General features: G+C 40.6%; 1 protein-coding gene across 1 annotated transcript in view; it reads left to right on the plus strand.

Moving 5' to 3' along the window:
* The window catches only part of LOC109984243 (zinc fingers and homeoboxes protein 2), a 30,499-nt gene that overhangs the window by 636 nt on the left and 10,757 nt on the right, over positions 1 to 19,106 (plus strand). Inside the window, exons 2-4 of the mRNA XM_020634321.2 lie at positions 16,803 to 17,324; positions 17,537 to 18,250; positions 18,848 to 19,060. Of these exons, the coding sequence (XP_020489977.2) occupies positions 17,226 to 17,324; positions 17,537 to 18,250; positions 18,848 to 19,060 (1,026 nt within the window). The 5' untranslated portion in view covers positions 16,803 to 17,225. The remainder of the gene's footprint in view (positions 1 to 16,802; positions 17,325 to 17,536; positions 18,251 to 18,847; positions 19,061 to 19,106) is intronic.

Genomic DNA, 19,106 nt, shown 5'->3' on the forward strand with positions numbered 1-19,106 from the left:
AAAAAATTCACCTGTGTGCCAGAGATCAAACCAGGTTAAATGTGCATGGTCCTTAAGATTTTTCAATCTATATTCTCATCAAGTAGTTTAATAGTCCTTATGTCCTTTATACTAGGGCTGGGCGATATGGACCATAACTTATATCTTGATACTGATTAGCTGAATGGTGATACTCAATATATATCGATATGTATTTTATTAACAGTGAAAACACATGTAAAAATAAACTACCTGTTTGTGAATTTAAAAAGTAATATTATAAAATACAAATGTTCCTTAAATACAGTAAAAGAGAGAGAGAGGAGGAGCAGGGTTAAGAGGGACAGACAGTCAGTCATCATCAGTGAGATGAGAAAAAGGTGACCTGGCACCTCTATAACATTATTTTAATGCAACATAAACTATATCCATATTAAAGATATTGTCTTACCTTATATCTTGTTTGAAAATATCTTGATATATCTAAAAAACTTGATACATTGCCCAGCCCTACTTTATACCATGCTGTAATGTGTCTATAGAGTAAGCTACTGTTAAAAAATATATGTTAATGTTTCCTTCTGACAGAAGTAGATTCTAAATAAGCCCTGCAATTATTGTCTTATTACATTTTGGGGATATTTATCACAATATTGGTGTCATACACCTACAGCAGAACCAATACTAACACGAGTCAGTTGTCTAATAACACCTTGGATTAGTGTTAAAACTGACCTCTTTTAGCATCACAGGTGTCAGCCATGCCTTAACAGATCTCCTTAAATTCTGTTTCTGGTTCAGTGTTGTTATAATATCCTAAATGTTGTGTGTGTGAGTTTCCTTCTCTTCAATCACAGAAGGGCTTGCCCACCTTGTTTTTGCAACCGCAGCAGTCCCTGACCTCAGATAACCTTGGATGAACCTTTTTTACTAGGTATTGGTATACATCCAAAAATAATGTATGACAGACATTTCCAACAGTGACACGTGAGCCCGGTAACAAGTTAGTTACCATCAACAGTCACAATCAGATATTGGTTCAGATGGCACAGAGCATAAAGATTTAAAGGCCATTTTTATCTCTTCCATACTGCTGTTATAAAAAAAAACAATCCTTGACACCCATTTACTGCACTGTTATTCAGTTCACCTGTTAACCTTTTAATAACACTCTCTCCCTCAAGGTAGGCCAATTATTAGAAAACGTAGCGTCTGTTCTCCATACTGCTTTTGAAGCTGTCATCCAGTCGTAGTCTGTATTCATGTTCTTGCTGTGTGTCTGAAGAAACACCTTGTTCATTAAACGGCACCATGCTGGGATGACCTGTTATGTTATATTTCTGAGCGTTCCTTGATCAGCAGTGGAGCACAACCCGTAAAAAGATGCAAGTATGATCACAGCGCAGTCAACCCCCGCCCCCCTCCCCACGTCATACCCGTTATCAGTAACTCCTTTGGGTATAAACTCTGCTTCTCTCACTAAGCCACGCACTCTTACTCTTTCCATGTGAATCAAAAATGTGGCTCACGCTTGTTCTTCTCACGGTTTTCCACTTGTGATCTGCCAAATCACAGATAATGTTATATAATTTGGGATGACAGCCGGCTCATTTTTATTGGTGACTGAACAATCAAAGGGTTTCTGTTGATGAAAGTAAATCGTTTTCATTTGAAATCACACATTTGCGAAGCATGTACTGTCGCCAAGCTCAGGAAACCCAGCCAAAAATAGGTGTTTCAATGTGTTCGAAATGAGCAATTAACCCAACTAAATGAATTCAAGCTCTTATTTAGTACCAGTTTTATTTTTTGCTTGTCCAAACAAATAGACCGTAATAATGCCGGGGTACCAAAAATAAAAGGAAAACACAGAGGATGACCATTTGAAATCCCTGCAGTTGTCCAGAGCTAGATAAAGAGGACAGCATTACTGAATTGTTTTCACTCATGTAAGATTAACTCTTTTTAAATATTTTAGGGAATTGTTATTCTCAGGGTTGCTTAAGAGATTAGAGCAATGCACAGATGTCACTGCTTTACCTAGTTGTCCATAATATCAGTGATTCTCCATCATCTCTTCACTGTGACCGAGCAGGAAGAGAGGAGTTTTATTTACAGTAAGGACTCTTTTTAACTTGCTTAAAAAGTAACTCTACTCTTCTGGAATTGCTATTGTTTCCAGTCTTGCCCAACCACGCGTTGTTTCTCGATGTACTGTGACCTCTCAGAATGTCACAGCCAAAACATCCCGCTGTGAGGTGATCCACGCTATTTTTCTTTTTCTTTCCTCTTTTTCTTTCCTCCGCGTTTCTTGGTTTGCTGTAGTGAGATGCTGGAAAATAAACAAGACCGTTTGTTAAAATTTCAAATAGAAACCATCAGTATGGTCTGACAAGTAGAGAAAATGTAGTACAGTCAAAAGTAATGTGTAAAAAAATGACGTTAGAGATTTTTGTTTTTGACAGCCATCATGCAAACCAGATGTTGAATGTGTCAATCATGCTAGCACGAGCTATTGAACCTGTCTGAAGCAGTTTCTGACTGCTGACTGGAAGAGCAGAAGACTGACATTACAACACAGAAAAAATCATGTCAGCTTTTGGGTGGGCAGGAAGTCCTGTTTTCATGCTGTGAGGGACAGTAAATGAGAAATATGTGCTGCGAATATTGTAGTCATTATTTCACTTACAATACTTTAAGTACATGCAGGGAATGCTATAAATTATATTATAATGGAAACAGTGATAAACTGAAGACATATGATACCTGATGTGGAAAAGAATAGTTCACCAAAAAAAAAATATTTATAAGATTTGACAAATCATGTCGCTGAGCAAAAGGGTATTCCCATTTCCTTTGGCTGTAACAGCGCCCTACCAGTAACTGCAGTCAGCTTTATAGAACATCTGTAGAGACTACTCAAGATAATAATCGTTGTCATACCAAGTGATATGTAGTTTTTCACAAGTTGCTCAAAAGTTGTGCTGCAGATGTTCTGTGAGCCCGTCTCCCCTCTAGCTGCTGAGCTAACGTTAACGTTAGCTTATATTACATGGTTAGATGAGGCAACTTTTGCTCATCCCTGAACATGCGATGACCCTGATTTAAGTGATACAGTGATCAACAACAGAGGGATTATTTTTCTGCTGCTGTTAGTAGTACATCAGTGACCAACAATGATCCAGCTATGACATGCAAGCAGCTAACATTAGCTTGTATGCTAAACAGGAAAGTGCATGTGTTTTTAGGTATACATCTACAGTGAACTTTTCAATTTCCTTGTCTGGGAAAAAAATCACATATTAAACAACTTCTGGTCGTTAAAAAGTATGCTAACAGCATTTCATCTTCATTTGGAGTACACAGAGACAACTTAGTGCAAATAGGTTGTAGGGACGGGATGTTGGTTTTTACTAAGGGCTCATTGATGCATTTGACCATTATTTACAAGGTTGATTGTTTTCCTTTGACATCACCTTCAGAGGAGGAAGCCTAAATACTTTTATTATGTCATACTGCTTGTTTTCAAAGTTGTGAGATAGAATGTTTAGGTAATACCTGCTGGGACCTTGGCTGGTGAAAATAGGCTTTTGGTGGATCCTTTATATTATATAGTATAGATGGTGACATGTGAGACCATGTTCCCTCTAGATGACTTTAACTATTTGTTTTTGTTTTGTGTGGAAACAAACCAATCTGATGAATAAGAGCCAAAAGCATTAAGAAACTGGTCCTGAATGTTTCTGTGTGTGCGCCTAGGGCTCACACTTATTTGAACAGTATGTGACTATTATTTTTGGAGTTGTTTGAGCTCACACATGATAGTTCTCAGTGACTACAACAATCACATTCATCTGAAACATCCAGCATTTCTATGTCCAATCCTGAAATGTATAATGGCATCCTTTCTCTCACAGACATTACAATGAGTCATCATGGGCTGGAGGATGTAGGTTGTGTCATCTCGGCCTGTCGTGCTCAGCCTGGCTCTGTGATGACATCACCAACATGTACGCTGTGCTTTTGTTCCAGTGTTTTTGGTTCCGGTGTTCTCTACGCTGTGCCTCTGCTGGCTTCTCAGACGTGTTGTTAGGTGACTAAGGCAACCACAGAGATGAGCTCATCACCTGTAGGTGGGGCGGAGAGGACAGGAGGGGGGGGGGGGGGGGGGGGCACAACTAGAGTGGCACAACTAGAGTGGCAGAACTGAAGAGTTACATAGGGACAAATGGAGAGGAAGCAAGAAATCAACATTATATTGTCTGAGTGATACACAGGCAGAGACAATTGAAGTGACACTGTATGCAAATAAGAAGAGATCAGGGTTTTCCCTGGCTCAAAATGAAGTGGTGGCGGTACCTTTCCTACTTTGTACATGTGCATATGTATTGTTCATACAGTGGTGTAATAGAAGAAAGGATAAAGCTCACATTAAAACTCTAATTTATTATATAAATCAGAATGAAGTCCATATGACATGAAAGCTAATGTGTTGACTTCCCCATTTAAAGCAAATATGTTGAATTAAATTAAGCCTTTGGGGGTCTGGGGGTCCTAGCCCTGAACATTTCCAACATAATTTTTTTTTTAATGCACCAATTTGACAAAACAAATAGTTTTTTAAGAAAATTGTTTCATGTAAATAATAAATATCTGGTACTTCCTGCATGGAGGTCAAATGTCACATTCTATCAGATTGTGATGTGTTATCATCCCCAGGACTAGAAAATAGTCAGATGTCAAGCTGATATCGTGACCTGTTGATATTTACTATGTTATTATGAACTCTTTGTCTTTATGCCTTAGTGTGAACACTATTTGTGTTTAAGTTTTAACTTGTTATTCACCCCTTTATGAGCAACGTTTTTTCTTCTTTGGTACTTCTACAATACGTCGGCATGTCGAAGCTTTTTAATCACACGCCGCAAAGCTGTAACCGAGATGAGCCAGTGCTCAATAATATATTTGTGTTATACCACGTAGGTATTTATAATTTAAGGATCAAATCATTGATAGAGACAATTCATTTGTAGCTGGATATTTGTGTAGGGCATGTCTGATGATGGTGGTGGTTTTGATTGGGAATCACCAATCATCTCGTGGAAAACTTTGAACGTCTTTCTCTCGTTTCACTTCATTCCTCTTTTGAACTGGAGTTCCTACCATACAGCTCTGCCACCATATCAGTCTACAGTAAGAAATGACACATTCACCATGTGATGTTCTTGGAACACTGTGTTGTTCATGAAAATACCCATTAGTCTCTGACGACGGCCGGGGGCAGCATGAAATTAGGTGAAGGGGACTGCTGGCAAGTTTTGAATGCAGAAAAACACCCAAAGAAGGAGTTACAACTAGATGAAGACTAGAGCCCCACATACACCTTAAGCAAGTCAACTTTAATGTTTTGGGAACGTTTGGGTTACCGTATGTAAGGTAAAATTCAAAACCTCGATCCATAAATTCTATACGTCAATTAGCAGATGCTTTTATCCAAAGTGACGTACATCATAGAGTAAGTACAACACAAGCAAGGATCTAGAAAAAAGGAACAATGTCAGTAAGAGCAAACGATCAGCTTTGAGTCTGATTGGACACACAGGTGCTGACAGGAAGTGACCAGAGGCAAAGCACAACATTGACGGCAGTTCTAATCAGTATAGAAACCATCTTATAAGTCATCGTTAATCAAACAAAAACCATCGTCACAACCATCATCATCATCATCAATAATATCTAGACCATCATCATAAAGTTAGTAGGTGTTCATGAAAGAGCTGGGTCTTTAGCTTTTTCTTAAAGGTGCAGAGGGACTCTGCCGATCGAAGCAGAATTTCCAGTTTAAGGACACAATAGGTCAGAGATCTCTTTGGCGTTGTTTGTTTCCAACAAAGTAACTGAGACTTTACTTGTGCAAGAAAAATGAGGCCGCAGTAGCACGTAGCCAGCACATCTTGATGCAGTTGTTTTCTGTGTCAGCATTGTGTTTTTGTAAATCAAACACTGTTGCAGTGCTGATTTGTAAATATATTTTTTTTTCACTAAAATGATTCTGCACTGGTCAGTGGATGCCAGGCTAAAAAAAAATCTGAAGTGGTGTGGTTCTTGTGATGGAACTTTTTTGGTACCAAACATGTCTGAAATTCAACAGAAGTGAAGGCTTTACAAAGAAAACTCAAGGTGCTGACAAAGGGAAAAAAACAGCGACAAAGAAAAGACACACGAGGCAGAGTGTCTAAGCAGTGTGAATGAGTAACAAGAGACAGCCTATCTGTGAGATAAATGTGTGTGTGTGTGTGTGGGAGACAGAGTGGGTACATCAAACCCCACCGTTAGTACCTTGCAGCAACTCACTTCATATGCTTCTGCAATGCTGCATTGATTATTAAAAGTCTAGGGGGGCATAGCAGTTTGGACAGCGGTGTGCTTGTGCATACGCAAGCATCTATTAAACTACTCGGTCTACATCATCCAGTCACCAGTCAGAGGGCTCATGTCTCGCAGCCACTGCAGTCTCTTAGAACTTGACACGACTTCTGCATTGCTCTGCTGAAACTCTGAGCCCGACCAGTACATGCAAACTGTTGAAAAAGTTATAATCACAGCCATGCACACAATCAGTGTCTGCATGGCATGTAGGTCTTTCAAGCCAGTGTGGGGATCCTGTGAGCGGCTCCCCGACCCACTCTGTCCTCCAAAATTTCTAGTTTGAGAAAAAAAAAAAAAAAAAAAGGAAAGGGGGGGAAAGCAGAGAGCGAGAGCTTACTAAAAAGGCCTTCTGCACTGCACCACGTCAGCCTTTGGCAGAGCACAGACACACCCCTCCTGCCAGCGTGTGACCAATGAGGAGAGTCTGGAGACAATTCACAAGCCACACCCACTGCAGGGAAGGCAGAGATTGACAGGTTGAAAATGTTGCCACATGAAGTGCCCAGTGAGACTCCGGAAAAAACACAAAGTAAAGCGCGCCAAAGTCCCCAGGCTCTCTCATTAATCCTGCTCTCCTTGTTATGCATGCACACAGAAAATACTTTATATAAAGTTAAAAATTCTAGCCATGGAGATATCGGATGCTTTTTAATGTGATATCATTGAGGTTTTTGCAAAGTGTTGACCATAGTGCAGAAGTTTTGCAGAGCCCCTCCTATGTCTCCTGTCATTGTTGACCTAATTTGCCCGTCTCCGCTAGTTTTGGTGCAATAGGACCCTTGCCCTACTTCACTTGTGTAACAGTGAATGCATTAATGTAAGTTCAAACTCATATTTTACATCGATGCACTGAAAAAATGAAGAGCTTTTTTTAGCTCTGGATTAAGCTCTTAAAAACTGACAATGTGGAGTAGGATGTTTCTGTTGGACATAAAATGCTCTGTAATCAGTGTGCACCAAGGCCATGAGGGGGATAGAGTAGAGAGGAGCATCAAACTGGACAGAGGAAGGGCAACTAGCAAGCAAAATCATGCCAAAGGTGTCCATTATCATGGGAGGCTGAATAGAAACGTTCAAGAGGGAAAGTTAACCACTGTATTACTCTGTTTGATGTTACCAAACTCTGCCCCTGTGATTTATCTGCTTTTCATCCCCTCCTCCTCAGCTCTGATTTACATGAATGCTCTATTATCAGTCGGTCTATTATCAGGTCACTTTGTGTTAGTTTGGATAGCGTTTCAGCAACAAACTTTATAGAGACTAGGGCTGCGTCATTTTTTTTTGCAATTTCATCGTTCTGATGGTATGAGCTTCCACAATAAACGCATCACAAAAGTCTGAGTTTATTGAAATTATTAAGAAATGATTCATCCAAATATCTAAATGTATATATTTCATTAGTTTGCCTTTTTTTTTTTTTTTTATTATTTATACATAGATCTTGTATTTTGTTCTGTCTTAAGCTAGGGGTGTTTTTACTTCCTGTTCGGATACAAAACTGCTTTTAATTTGAAATAAAATGAAAAACCAAGCATAGGTAACAACATTACTTTAACCACGTAAAAAAAAAACTTGTCAGTGATCGAAAGGTGAATGAAAACAGCTTGTTGACGGTAAAAAAAAAGTGAAATGTTCAGTGTCACATGGTGGATATCACTTTTTACTTTTTACTCAACTGAATCATCAGAGAGTTTAAAAAAAAAAAAATGAAACAAGAGTCGTCGGTCTTTTCCATCACTGTCTACAGGGAGACACTTAATTGCATATCGATAAACACATTAACGCTGACCACCCATATATACATGCGTACCATATATTGCCATGCTTTCAAATCCATCCAGCTGATGATGCTGCTACTGATATTTGAAGTGAACACTTTATTCCTACCACAGGGTTTCCTGCCTCTGGTTTATCACTCAGACATTTTAATGATGTCTCAAATGTTTGTGCAGAGTGAGCCTTATTGTCTTGCAGAAAAAATGAATTGTCTCTGGATTTTAAACAGAGCTGCTGTCGTGACGAATTGACCTCTGCTGGATTTTGCTTCTGGATGCAAGCACACACTCATGCATGGACGCTGCTTACATTGTTGCCATAGTAACACAACCATCAGCTGCAGAGTGGGTGACACTTAGGTATTTTTATAGCTTGCCCTTTGTGTGTGTGTGACGGTGTTTGTGTGTGTGCAGCGAGGAGACAGACAGGTCTGGTAGTGTTTTGGTCATTACTGATGTGGAGTAAACAAGACAGGATTCTTAATCAAACACAGAGCAACCTGCTGGACTGTGTTCCTTCATGCTGTACTGTATGTAGGCCACTGTGTCTCTTTCTGTATTGGATGATTTAATAAGGTCACAGCAGTGATAATGCCATACTAGCTTTCTATAGCTTCCATAAGAGCAGCATATTTGGATGATTAAATTAAATACTGTAAAGGAAAAAGTTTTGGGGAAAAAAAAGAGTAAAAATGTGTAACATTCACAGCTGATGTAATCGTATTGTTTTGAAATTAAAATAATGTAATAAACTCTTCTTTGTCACTCTGGTGCATATATTGTATCTGTGTGAGTGTTTCAGCAGGACAAAAAAGAAAGAGGGAAAAGTTGCTGTACAGATACTTATAGCTTATTTCAAGACATGTCCATAAATTTGTCAACCGAAGAACCTGACAAGATTAGGTATTACTCAAATAAAAAAAGTTATTCTCAGACAGTAAACATTTGAATTTAGTTAATAAGACACGTTTGAAAGGAGAAGTTGTGTGTTTTTGGGAGTTACCTTTATTTGTGTTCATGCAGAGAGTTAGAGGAGAGGATTAAGGACACTGTCACCTCTGTACAGTGAGGATGTTGATTGAGCCAGAAGCCCCTTTACTAGCTAAGTTTGGCATATTACAAGACTGGAAGCACTCACTAACATGCTATAGCTAAATTGTAGAATAATAAAACAGGGTTTGCTGTGCTTAAAACAAGATAGGCTAGAAGTTTATGTTAGCTAACCAGCTAAGGGCTCTAGCATTATATTTTGTCATACAAACAGGTGTGTGGCCTCACAGAAAAGAAACTAAATGTTTACCCTACAACATCAAACTTTCCTATTTTTTGTTTTTTAATCTGTGTCAATTTCTCCCTTTTATCTGTTCCTCTATTGACTTCAAGAATCCAGTTACTCGTGACAAAAGTGCATTTTATTTTTTTCACCTTTCCCCCATGTGTAGTCTTCATCCCTGCCCAGAGAAAGTAGTGCTGCTCTGTTGCTATGCAGAACACACCAAGCACTCGAACACAGTGCAGCACTGCTTTTGCTCTAGAGGAGCAGCGTGATGAGATTTAAATTAATTCTGCGACGGTCCGAAAATTCTGCCTATTCCACCCCTGCTGGGACACGTTGTATTAATGACAGCGGTGCTTCTTCACCCACACTATTCAGACGCACACATTGTCTTCCTCGCTGCGGTGGAGCAAGTCAGGAGGGAAAACACATCCCATACAGCAATGCCAACAAAGCAGACTGAACTTCCTCTGTTATGTGTTTTAGTTACTTGTGATATAAAATGTGTGTAAAAAAACGCTTAGGTGAATGTATTAGCAAAGTTGTGTTTCTGCTTTACTGTCTTGTGCTTATTTTAGAGCTCTAGTGTTCCAGCCATGTTTGTACTTGGTGCATGGCTTCAAGCCGCAGAGGTTGCCACTCGTATGCTTTTGTGTTTGTGCTAACTGCATGCCTGAAAACTCTGGCATTCAATAGTGTCTCTTCGTTCATTGCTCCAGCATTTTTCTTTTTTTTCTGAACCAGAAACTGCCGTTCGTTCAGCCAGATCCACCCTGGAAAAAGCTGTGGCAAAACACATGCTGTTCCATTTCTGCCAGTGAGTGGCCTTGCGATAGACTCGTGAGCACCTGATCAGTGTGGAAGCATTATATAAAGTTTTAATCACCGTGTATTGAATCAGCGACGTCTCCTTCAATTACTCTGTGAAGCACAGGCAAGCCTTTAACCTCTCATATGCTTTATTTAACTTACTGAAAAATGCAAGCTGTACATCAGAGCTACTGCAGTTACAATAGTGATTTAAGATACATTGTTTTTATACTGTACATCTTTCATGGCAAGTTTAGGCAGGAAATATGCAGTTTGGTGGTCATGGGGAATGATGTGTTTAAATAGAGCCTGTCTGATATGTGCCTATCAATTTTTTTGTTAGTACTGGCATGCATTCTGAAATTCAGCCAGTGTTTCCCCTACCATTATATTGGGGGGGGGGCTGCCCGCCCTGACCTGAAGGTCAAGTTAAAAATATATATATATTTTATTTTTTAAGATTTATTTTTGTGCCTTTATTGTAGAGATAGGATAGTGGATAGAGACGGAAATCAGGGAAAGAAGTCATTTAAGGATACCTTTCCAATAGAAAAGGACAGCTGTCATTAAAAGTAACACATGAACACCAAGATTCCTTCATGTCGGCTTGTCCCCACCCCCCCAATGCTGTAAACCTAAGGGAAACACTGTCAGCTATTACATTTTTTTAAACAGACCATACAATGAAAGATAATGCACTAGAGCTTGATGACATTTTCTGCATATTCTTTTTTTTTTTAAAGTGATTTGTTTGAGGTAGCAGCCTTCTGTGAGCCTTTACAATCGATTGCATTAAAAGTCTGTATTCAGGCCAGCTAAAAATCCCATATCTGTTCTTCTCAATTATGATGAAATCTCAAATATGAGCCTGTTGTGCTTCTCCAAATTCTCTCTTTCTTAGAGTACACCGTGAGCCATATACTACACTCTGAGATTACAGTAATGATGGAGAGAACTATGAGCTGAGTATGCTGCTGTGACTCATCAGTCAGTGGCACTTTCTCTTCCCACTGCTGTTTGGATAGATATCCTTCCTATAGCAGCACTATATTTCTGCTCTATTAGATCATCTGTCTGTCCTCATACATTAGACAGGCTCAGTGGTACAGAGCATTTGTATTGATTTCCCCTGCGTTCTCTCCAGTATGTATGCCAGTGTGAAGCCTAAACTGATCACTGCCAGAGCTGATGAATGTATCTCCTGCCTGGCAGCATTAAAGCTAACTGGTTCAGAAAGATGGCTTCTCTAATATGATGCACCAATCAGACAACCAGACAGACAACAGACAACTGCAGACAGCCAGACAACTACAGACAGACAGCCAGCCAGACGGACAGGGGGGGGGGGGGGGGTGAAGGACTGTCAGGCTGTGTGTTCATACAAGTTTAATGAGCATCCAGACAGTGGGGAGTTTGTGGCTCGTGCACCGAGCTCACTCTGACTCTGCACACACATGAGCTAACTGACTGACTAGGTCAGACGCACCGACAGAAGGTGGGAGACTGTTTGACCCTGAGTCAAAGCGGCCCAGATTGAGTGCACTTATATAGAAAATTATTTTATTGTTGTGAGAGAAATTAACTGAAAACAAGTTTGTTTAAAAACTGACAACTGAAGAGATGTCTAAGGCAGAAGTTTGCAACAAAAAAAAACTATGAACTTCTTCTCTCAAAGCTACCAAATGAACATTTTCATTCATGAGCCTGGAGCCCATCACTAATATTATAATATATGCAGCTTTAACTGAGTTATAGATTGTCGTAGTTATAAATCTCAAACTGTGCCAGTTATCTTTTCCATGATGGCTTAATGGCACTCAGATAGTCAGTGAAGGCAGCAGGAGATAGCGAAGTGGAAATGGTGGAGTGGAGGAAAGAAGAGGATTTTGGTGCCAGTGTTTCCTCAGTGTTCATCACTCTTTACACACGGCTTTTCTCTTTGTTTGAGACAGTCCAAGCACACAAGTTTAACTCGCCTGCAACATCTCAAACAGCAGAGCTGTTTGCTTTTAAACTGTGTGAGATAATACTCTTGTTTCTGTGTCAGCCTCCTCTCAATAGCTCTCATGCTGTGAGCACTTTTTCTACAAATTACTCAATAGGCATTTACTCGATATGCAAACCAACGTCTGATGTCATCCAGTCATTGGAGCCCCAGGCAGCTTTTATAAGCTGTGATTTGAAGACACTGACTTCATTAAGCTGCATAGATATTACTGAGATAGATGTTGCATAAATGGCACTGCTCATCCTCTCTCTCCCGCCTCTTGTGTGGGTTCAACACACCAGTAGGAGGTAACACCATCCAGCTCCAGCTTTGTGCTTTCTCTCTGCTCAGTCAGATCCTCGTCCTGCCACTGCCAGCCATCAGCTCATCCGAGAAGCGTTCAGGCTGCGTCAGGAGAGAGGCAGCAGAAGCTCAAAGAAGAAATAAAAAGTAGACAGATGTTGCTGGAAGATTTCAGAGTGATAGTTAGTAACAGAGTATGTACACAGGAGAGTTTACACCCTGTGTGCGCTGGGTGGAGGTCCTCATCTAGACAGCATCCAGAACTGAGGGATTGGATTATTCAGCAACCTTGTTTTAACCTTTTATTAGAGTTTGAAAAAAAAAAACATCTTAAAATGTGGGTATGCCTGTCTGTTCACAGTCAGATGTGATATATTCATTAGTAGGATAGAGTTCACCTTGTTTAACTCTGGTTATGTGACATCACCTGAAATCAATTGTCCCTGCTCAACCCCTAACAAATAACCTACACATAAGTTTGAGCTCTGCTGCCTCGGATCTAATAAAACTGCCCCTAAGAACGTTTGCTTTTTAAGTCATTTATTATGTTACCATAGCAACTTAATGTCATATTAGTAAGTACTACACTAAATAAAGATCTTGCTCTTAAGCAGACAAAGCACATACAAAGGGGCTGAGCTACCGCTAATGTTCGATAAACTCTAGTTTATTGTTCATGATGTTTTTACTGCGAGCAGAATGATCCACACAGGTCTCCTTCTCCAAAACAATCTGACCCGGTTATTAAAACTGTTAACACTGAAAATGGCAGTGTCTTAATTCAAGTTTTTGTGTCTCTGGCACAGAGAGAGAGAAATGTGTGTGATGAATTTTTTTTATTCGATTTTTTTTTTATCTTTTTAAGGGTCTGATTGACTGTCAAACTAGATAATACAAAACATATTAGTAATCCTTATGAGCCACTTTGCAAGTTCAGAGACCGGAATTTGAACATCTCCATCTGCTACCTGAAAGTCTTCTATGTTTGATTACTCTGAGAAATTCACTTTTTTTCTCAAACTCCCCCCCCCCCCCCACACACACACACACACACACACACACACACACACACACACACACACACACACACACACACACACACACACACACACACACACACAATAAGTGGATCTGAAGAAAAACCTACAAGTGCACCACAACACTGTAAGAATCCTGCAGGAGTGGATCCTCCAGGCTTTTTAAAAACAAACACACACACACACACTCTCCTGTCAGTTACTTCTGCAGGATTTCTATTTTCCCCTCTCTAATAACACCAAACACAATCCCACATGCAGTCGGGTCTTCCCCTGTTTATACAGTCCCCGTCAGTGTCACGGTTGTAGCAGCTACTTGACTAAAGCTCTACGTGTGCGGTTGCTATGGCGACACCATGGTAATGAGCCCGCATTCTAATGATGCCTCGGTGGGTTGTTTGAGGAGTTGAGATATCTCGGGACAATGAGTCGGCCAGCGAATGACAGCCCTCAGAGCTCGATGGGTGCAGTGCAATGTGATTCATGCCCAGACTTAAGTATGTGACACTTTAGTGAGACAGGAGACCCTAAAGTTCGATTTCTCTCTCTCCGTTTATTCTCTTTTTTGGCTATAGAACTTAAATGTGATCACACTGTTGAACAGGGTCTTTGTTGGGTTTGATTAAAAACATTTTTTCTGTCAATATTTGCCCGTAAGCATCACACATTTGAGTATGAGATTTTAATTTGAAGAGGACTTTCGCTCGTCCTCTGTGCTGACTCGTTTTTATGGAGCCTCATTATGTCCTGATAGAGGAGCGCCACTGCTGCATCGACTCATTTGATTTTTACTCATGTGAATATGAAGCCTCCAGAATATCAATCGCCCTTCTTCAAACAGACGCGCTCCCCTCTCTCTCTCTCTCTCTCTCTCTCCTCATTTTAATATTACCCTGTGAAAGTTTTCCTCTGCTTACTCCGCCTCAGCTTTTCATAACTTCTTTTCTTTGTGGATTTGTCATTTCCCACAGCACCCAAACAAAGCTGCTCTAAGCTTCTTCAGATGCGTCTGAAGCAGCTTCGTCTCTGCTTTCTCACTCTGTTCACACTCCACCACATGATCTGATTTTAGTCAATATTTCACACGCTAACCTGTCTTTACTGACAGCCGGGAAGGCCTGTCAACTGCATCTATTTGCATAACAGCTATGTAATCAAACTGCTGCCATCAAAGTGTGGTGATGCAAGTTTTATGCTAAATACACACTGGAGGAGTCTTCTGTTAAACTTGTCTTAACAGAAAAAGCTTGTCATGAGGTGTTGAAGCTGGCACTGATGTGGGTGTGCTGGAGGAGGGTGGAGTTTAAATGCTCTTTAGGATTGTTGCTCATGTTGTTGCCCTGACTGTGCACCTGCTAATGATTTTTTTTATTATCAATTAACCTGATAGTTAGTTTGGCCATTGTCTGATTGGTGAGTTAGATTTTTCAAAATGTCAAAATATTGTGATAAATACTGTGGCTCAGTTGGTAGAGTCTCAATCGGAGATATCTACACCTACATGTGTCCTTGGGCAAGAAACGTAACCCCAAGTTGCTCCCACTTCTTGGTCTGTGGCCTATGGGTGTGTATGAATGGGATGAGTTAATACTAATGGCCACTTTACATAACAGCTTCTGCCATCATCACTATGTGAAAGAGTGTGACCTGCGATGTAAAAGCGCTATACAAGTTTAAGTCCATTCCTGATTTAACTATCAGATTCTCCATGTTAATTCAGTGTGTTGCTGTTCTGGTTTCTGTTTGTAGTTTTATTGTACACTAGCTTTACGGTGAGTCTTAGTAGTACTCAGTAGTACATAGATGAGAGGCGTAAGAAATCTGCTGTAACCAGTCCTGAAACCCATCAGCATATACCTGACCACCATTAAGCCAAAATAAATCTCGATCAACATTTGCATGATAAATTAATGTTGGTGTTTGTAGAAAATAAATTAAAGAGTAAGGTCTTTTACCTGCTCTTATGCAAAGTGACTTGAGGTTACATTTGTATTGGATTGGCGCCATACAAATAAAAGATTGATGGATTGATTTGAGTTAAAGTTCAGCTTACAATAATTGTCTCTGAACTCAAGCTCCATTCTCACTTCTGAGCTTACCGATCCAACTGTAAACAAATGCAACACAAAGAAAAGGACGTCTTAGTAATAAGTCTTTTATTGCTAACGGTTGTTCCACTGGAAGCTCAGAGGAGTTGTCCATCATTACCCCCAGAGGTTATATCATGAGCAGACAATAACTGATTGGTTCAGAGATAGGAAGAACCCAAGATGATAATTTTACCTTGGTTTTTTTTGTACCAGTTAATAAACCAAAGAGAATGATGGGGGGCATTAACCACTAAGAAAAGATTCAGACTGGAGGAGAAGGTATGATAGAACTTAAGACATTAGATATATCACTTAGAATCTTCAAATGTTGGTAGGTGGAACTCTTGTAATGGTTTGCTACTTCAACTCAAAGATGCACATGTACTCGTGTTTTCTGCACACTTTCCATCAGCATAAAACAACACACACTCATTAAGCAGGGCACTGCTATTCTAGACCTCCGGTGTCCAGTGATTTTGCTTCTCAGCACACTGCAATTAGTCCCAAGTTCCTAAGGGCATTGCTTAGCTACTACAAAACACTTTCTTTTCTTCTGTGACTAGTGTCACACTTATGTAGCAGTCACAACCCCTGTGGGCGTCTGTACTGCTGCTCTGTTTGTTTGTCATCTTCCCTCTGCTCTTTTTTCATTTCCCTTCATGACCACCAACTGACTGTTGACTTTACCTCCTTTTGATTTGTGGCTCGTTCAGATCTACACGAGACACTGTTGAGTTACAAAAAAATAAAAACAGCTTGTTTCATTTCTCGATATGCTCAAACAATGTTTAATGTTGAATTTTGGTTCATTCTTCTCATGTGTAATCCAGTGTCTGTTATCTCATACATTTTTGAAACCATTTTTACCCCTTATTGATGTCTGTTGTGGTCCAGTCATTTCATACATTATACCAAAATAAACAAACTTATTGGTCTATGTTTGTTTCTGTGACTTACACTGTGGTGACCACCTCGATCGTTCACTGTTTCATGTAAAGCCTGAATGTAGAAGAAGAGGAAATGAAGGACATGTTTTCTTGATAATGGAAGAAGGCTAAAAATAAAATTAAAAAAAATCTGTTTTACCAATCCAACTCTCCTTGTTTTTCCCTCCAGGTAGCTTCCTGTCATGCAGTTCCACGTGTTCGCCCAGCACTGGAGCTGACACTGTCAGTGGGCCGGGCCTTCAAAACAAACTACAGCAGTCCCATCACCACCAGATCTTCACCTTCCCATGCCCTGGACTCTTCACTCCCTCCAGCCACAAATCTTACCCCGGGGGACGACCCATCCAGAGACTCCTTGGATGCCCACTCCCATTCCAGAATCAGTCCTATGCTCTCTTCCTCATCTGATACGACTGATATCTCTGGCCCCTGGCTGTTCTAGATAGCTACGACTGTCTATCCTCAAGTCTGTGACAGCATTCTGCATCATTCATCCTGGGCACCTTAGCCACTGTTGTATCACCGCTGGCCAAACACAGGCACAGAGTTTGGGCAGCTGACCACAGAGACAAATCCAGGATCTTCTATCATCATGTCCAGTCGAAGGAAGGCGTCCACTCCGTGTATGATCCGACCGGAGCAGACCATGGTGGAGCTGGATGATGATGAAGATGAGTCACATGATATGGAGGTATACTTAAAGTTTTTGTTCTTTATTGTATTGAGCACATACATCCTCCTAATGAAAATGTAGTATTACATTTCTTATAGCTTTGCTTTTGTTTTGTTGTTCTATGGGTCCAGTAAACCGTTAGTTAATAGAGCTGTAGTCGACCATATTCTAACTGTGTTTTACAACTCTTAGTTTGGTTCTCATATGTTTTTTACTTCTTTGTATTGAAGCCAACCGTGGAGAACCACAGTAAGGAGGGGCCCATGGAGACAGATCTCTCGACAGATACAGAACCTGGTGTGGAGTTGGACCTAACAGGCAAAGCCTCAGACCCCCCCACAGCTCCAGACAAACCAGCAAACGAGCCGCCGGACCCGCCCAAGCCTCAGCGCAGACAGCAGGGGGGCTACGAGTGTAAATACTGCCCGTTCTCCACACAGAACCTCAACACGTTCAAAGAACACGTCGACGCCAACCACCCCAACGTCATCCTCAACCCCCTGTACCTGTGCGCCGTCTGCAACTTCAACACCAAGAAGTTTGACACCCTGACGGAACACAACGAGAGGTGTCACCCAGGGGAGAGCAACTTTAAATTTAAGCGGATCAAACTGAACAATCAGACAATCCTAGAACAGACGATAGAGGGCTGCAGCAACAACGCGGCCATTTATAACACTTCCACTGTCAGCAGAGGGGACGAACTCGGCTCTCTGCCGCTCAACAAACCCACCACAGTCAAGATCGGTAAACCAAAAATTATGTCGTCAGATAATAAAAGGACAGAGTCTCAGTTGGGTAAGCTGACCCCGGATCTGTGCAAGACGCCAATCACAGCAGTCAACGTGAATGGGACAGTTATCATCCCTGAGACGACTCTACTCAAAGCAGACGGCCTTTCTCACATTATGCCTTCCTTACAGCGGCCTCTAAACTATACTCAGGTGAGGCAGAATGTGTGCATGCAAATGTTTCTTTTTGACTATTCCTGCAGAATGACACAAAGTCTAAGATTAGAAAATGATACCACTCCCCTGCCTGTATGTGTGAGCTGAAAACAGGGAGAAATGACTATTATTAATCCCTCCAAAGATTAAAAAAATAACACTTTACTTTTCTTTTTTAAATGTACAGAATCAAGAAATCTGTTTCTGATAGGGTCTCAGGTTTTTTTTTGTTTGTTTTTTTTTTTAACGAGGGTGGACTCAAGCTAGTAGTTTCTCCACTAGAAGTTTAGTGTTCCCATGTTTCTCCCAACAAACTAACCCATGTCTCGATCTGCATGTGAGAGCACAGCAGGTGAACTGAAGCTGCTAAAGAACAACACAATCATCCACTTTAACATCTGTAGAGAATAAAGATACTTTTCATGGATTTGTAATAACTTTCATTGATTACATCATTATGATTTTACAACCCCGTAAATGAAAACATACCATGTTTTTTTTTTTGTGTTCACCATGCTGTTCTTGCATATTTCTGTGAACAGTATTCTTGTGGGGAAAAATAAAATCATCAGTCTCTATCCTGTATTATTCCAGGTGCCGAAGATCGCAGTGCCCCTCAACACAACCAAATACAACCCTTCGCTGGACGACAACCTGACACTCATCTCCTCCTTTAACAAGTTCCCCTACCCGACACAGGCTGAGCTCTCCTGGCTCACCGCAGCCTCCAAACATCCTGAGGAGCAAATCAAAGTCTGGTTCACCACACAGAGGCTCAAACAGGGCATTAGCTGGTCTCCTGAGGAGGTAGGAATTAAAGTAAAAATAACATTTTAAGCACTCCTCTAAATCC

The sequence above is a fragment of the Labrus bergylta genome, chromosome 8, assembly GCF_963930695.1.
Source record: "Labrus bergylta chromosome 8, fLabBer1.1, whole genome shotgun sequence".
In the NCBI taxonomy this organism is placed as follows: domain Eukaryota; kingdom Metazoa; phylum Chordata; class Actinopteri; order Labriformes; family Labridae; genus Labrus; species Labrus bergylta.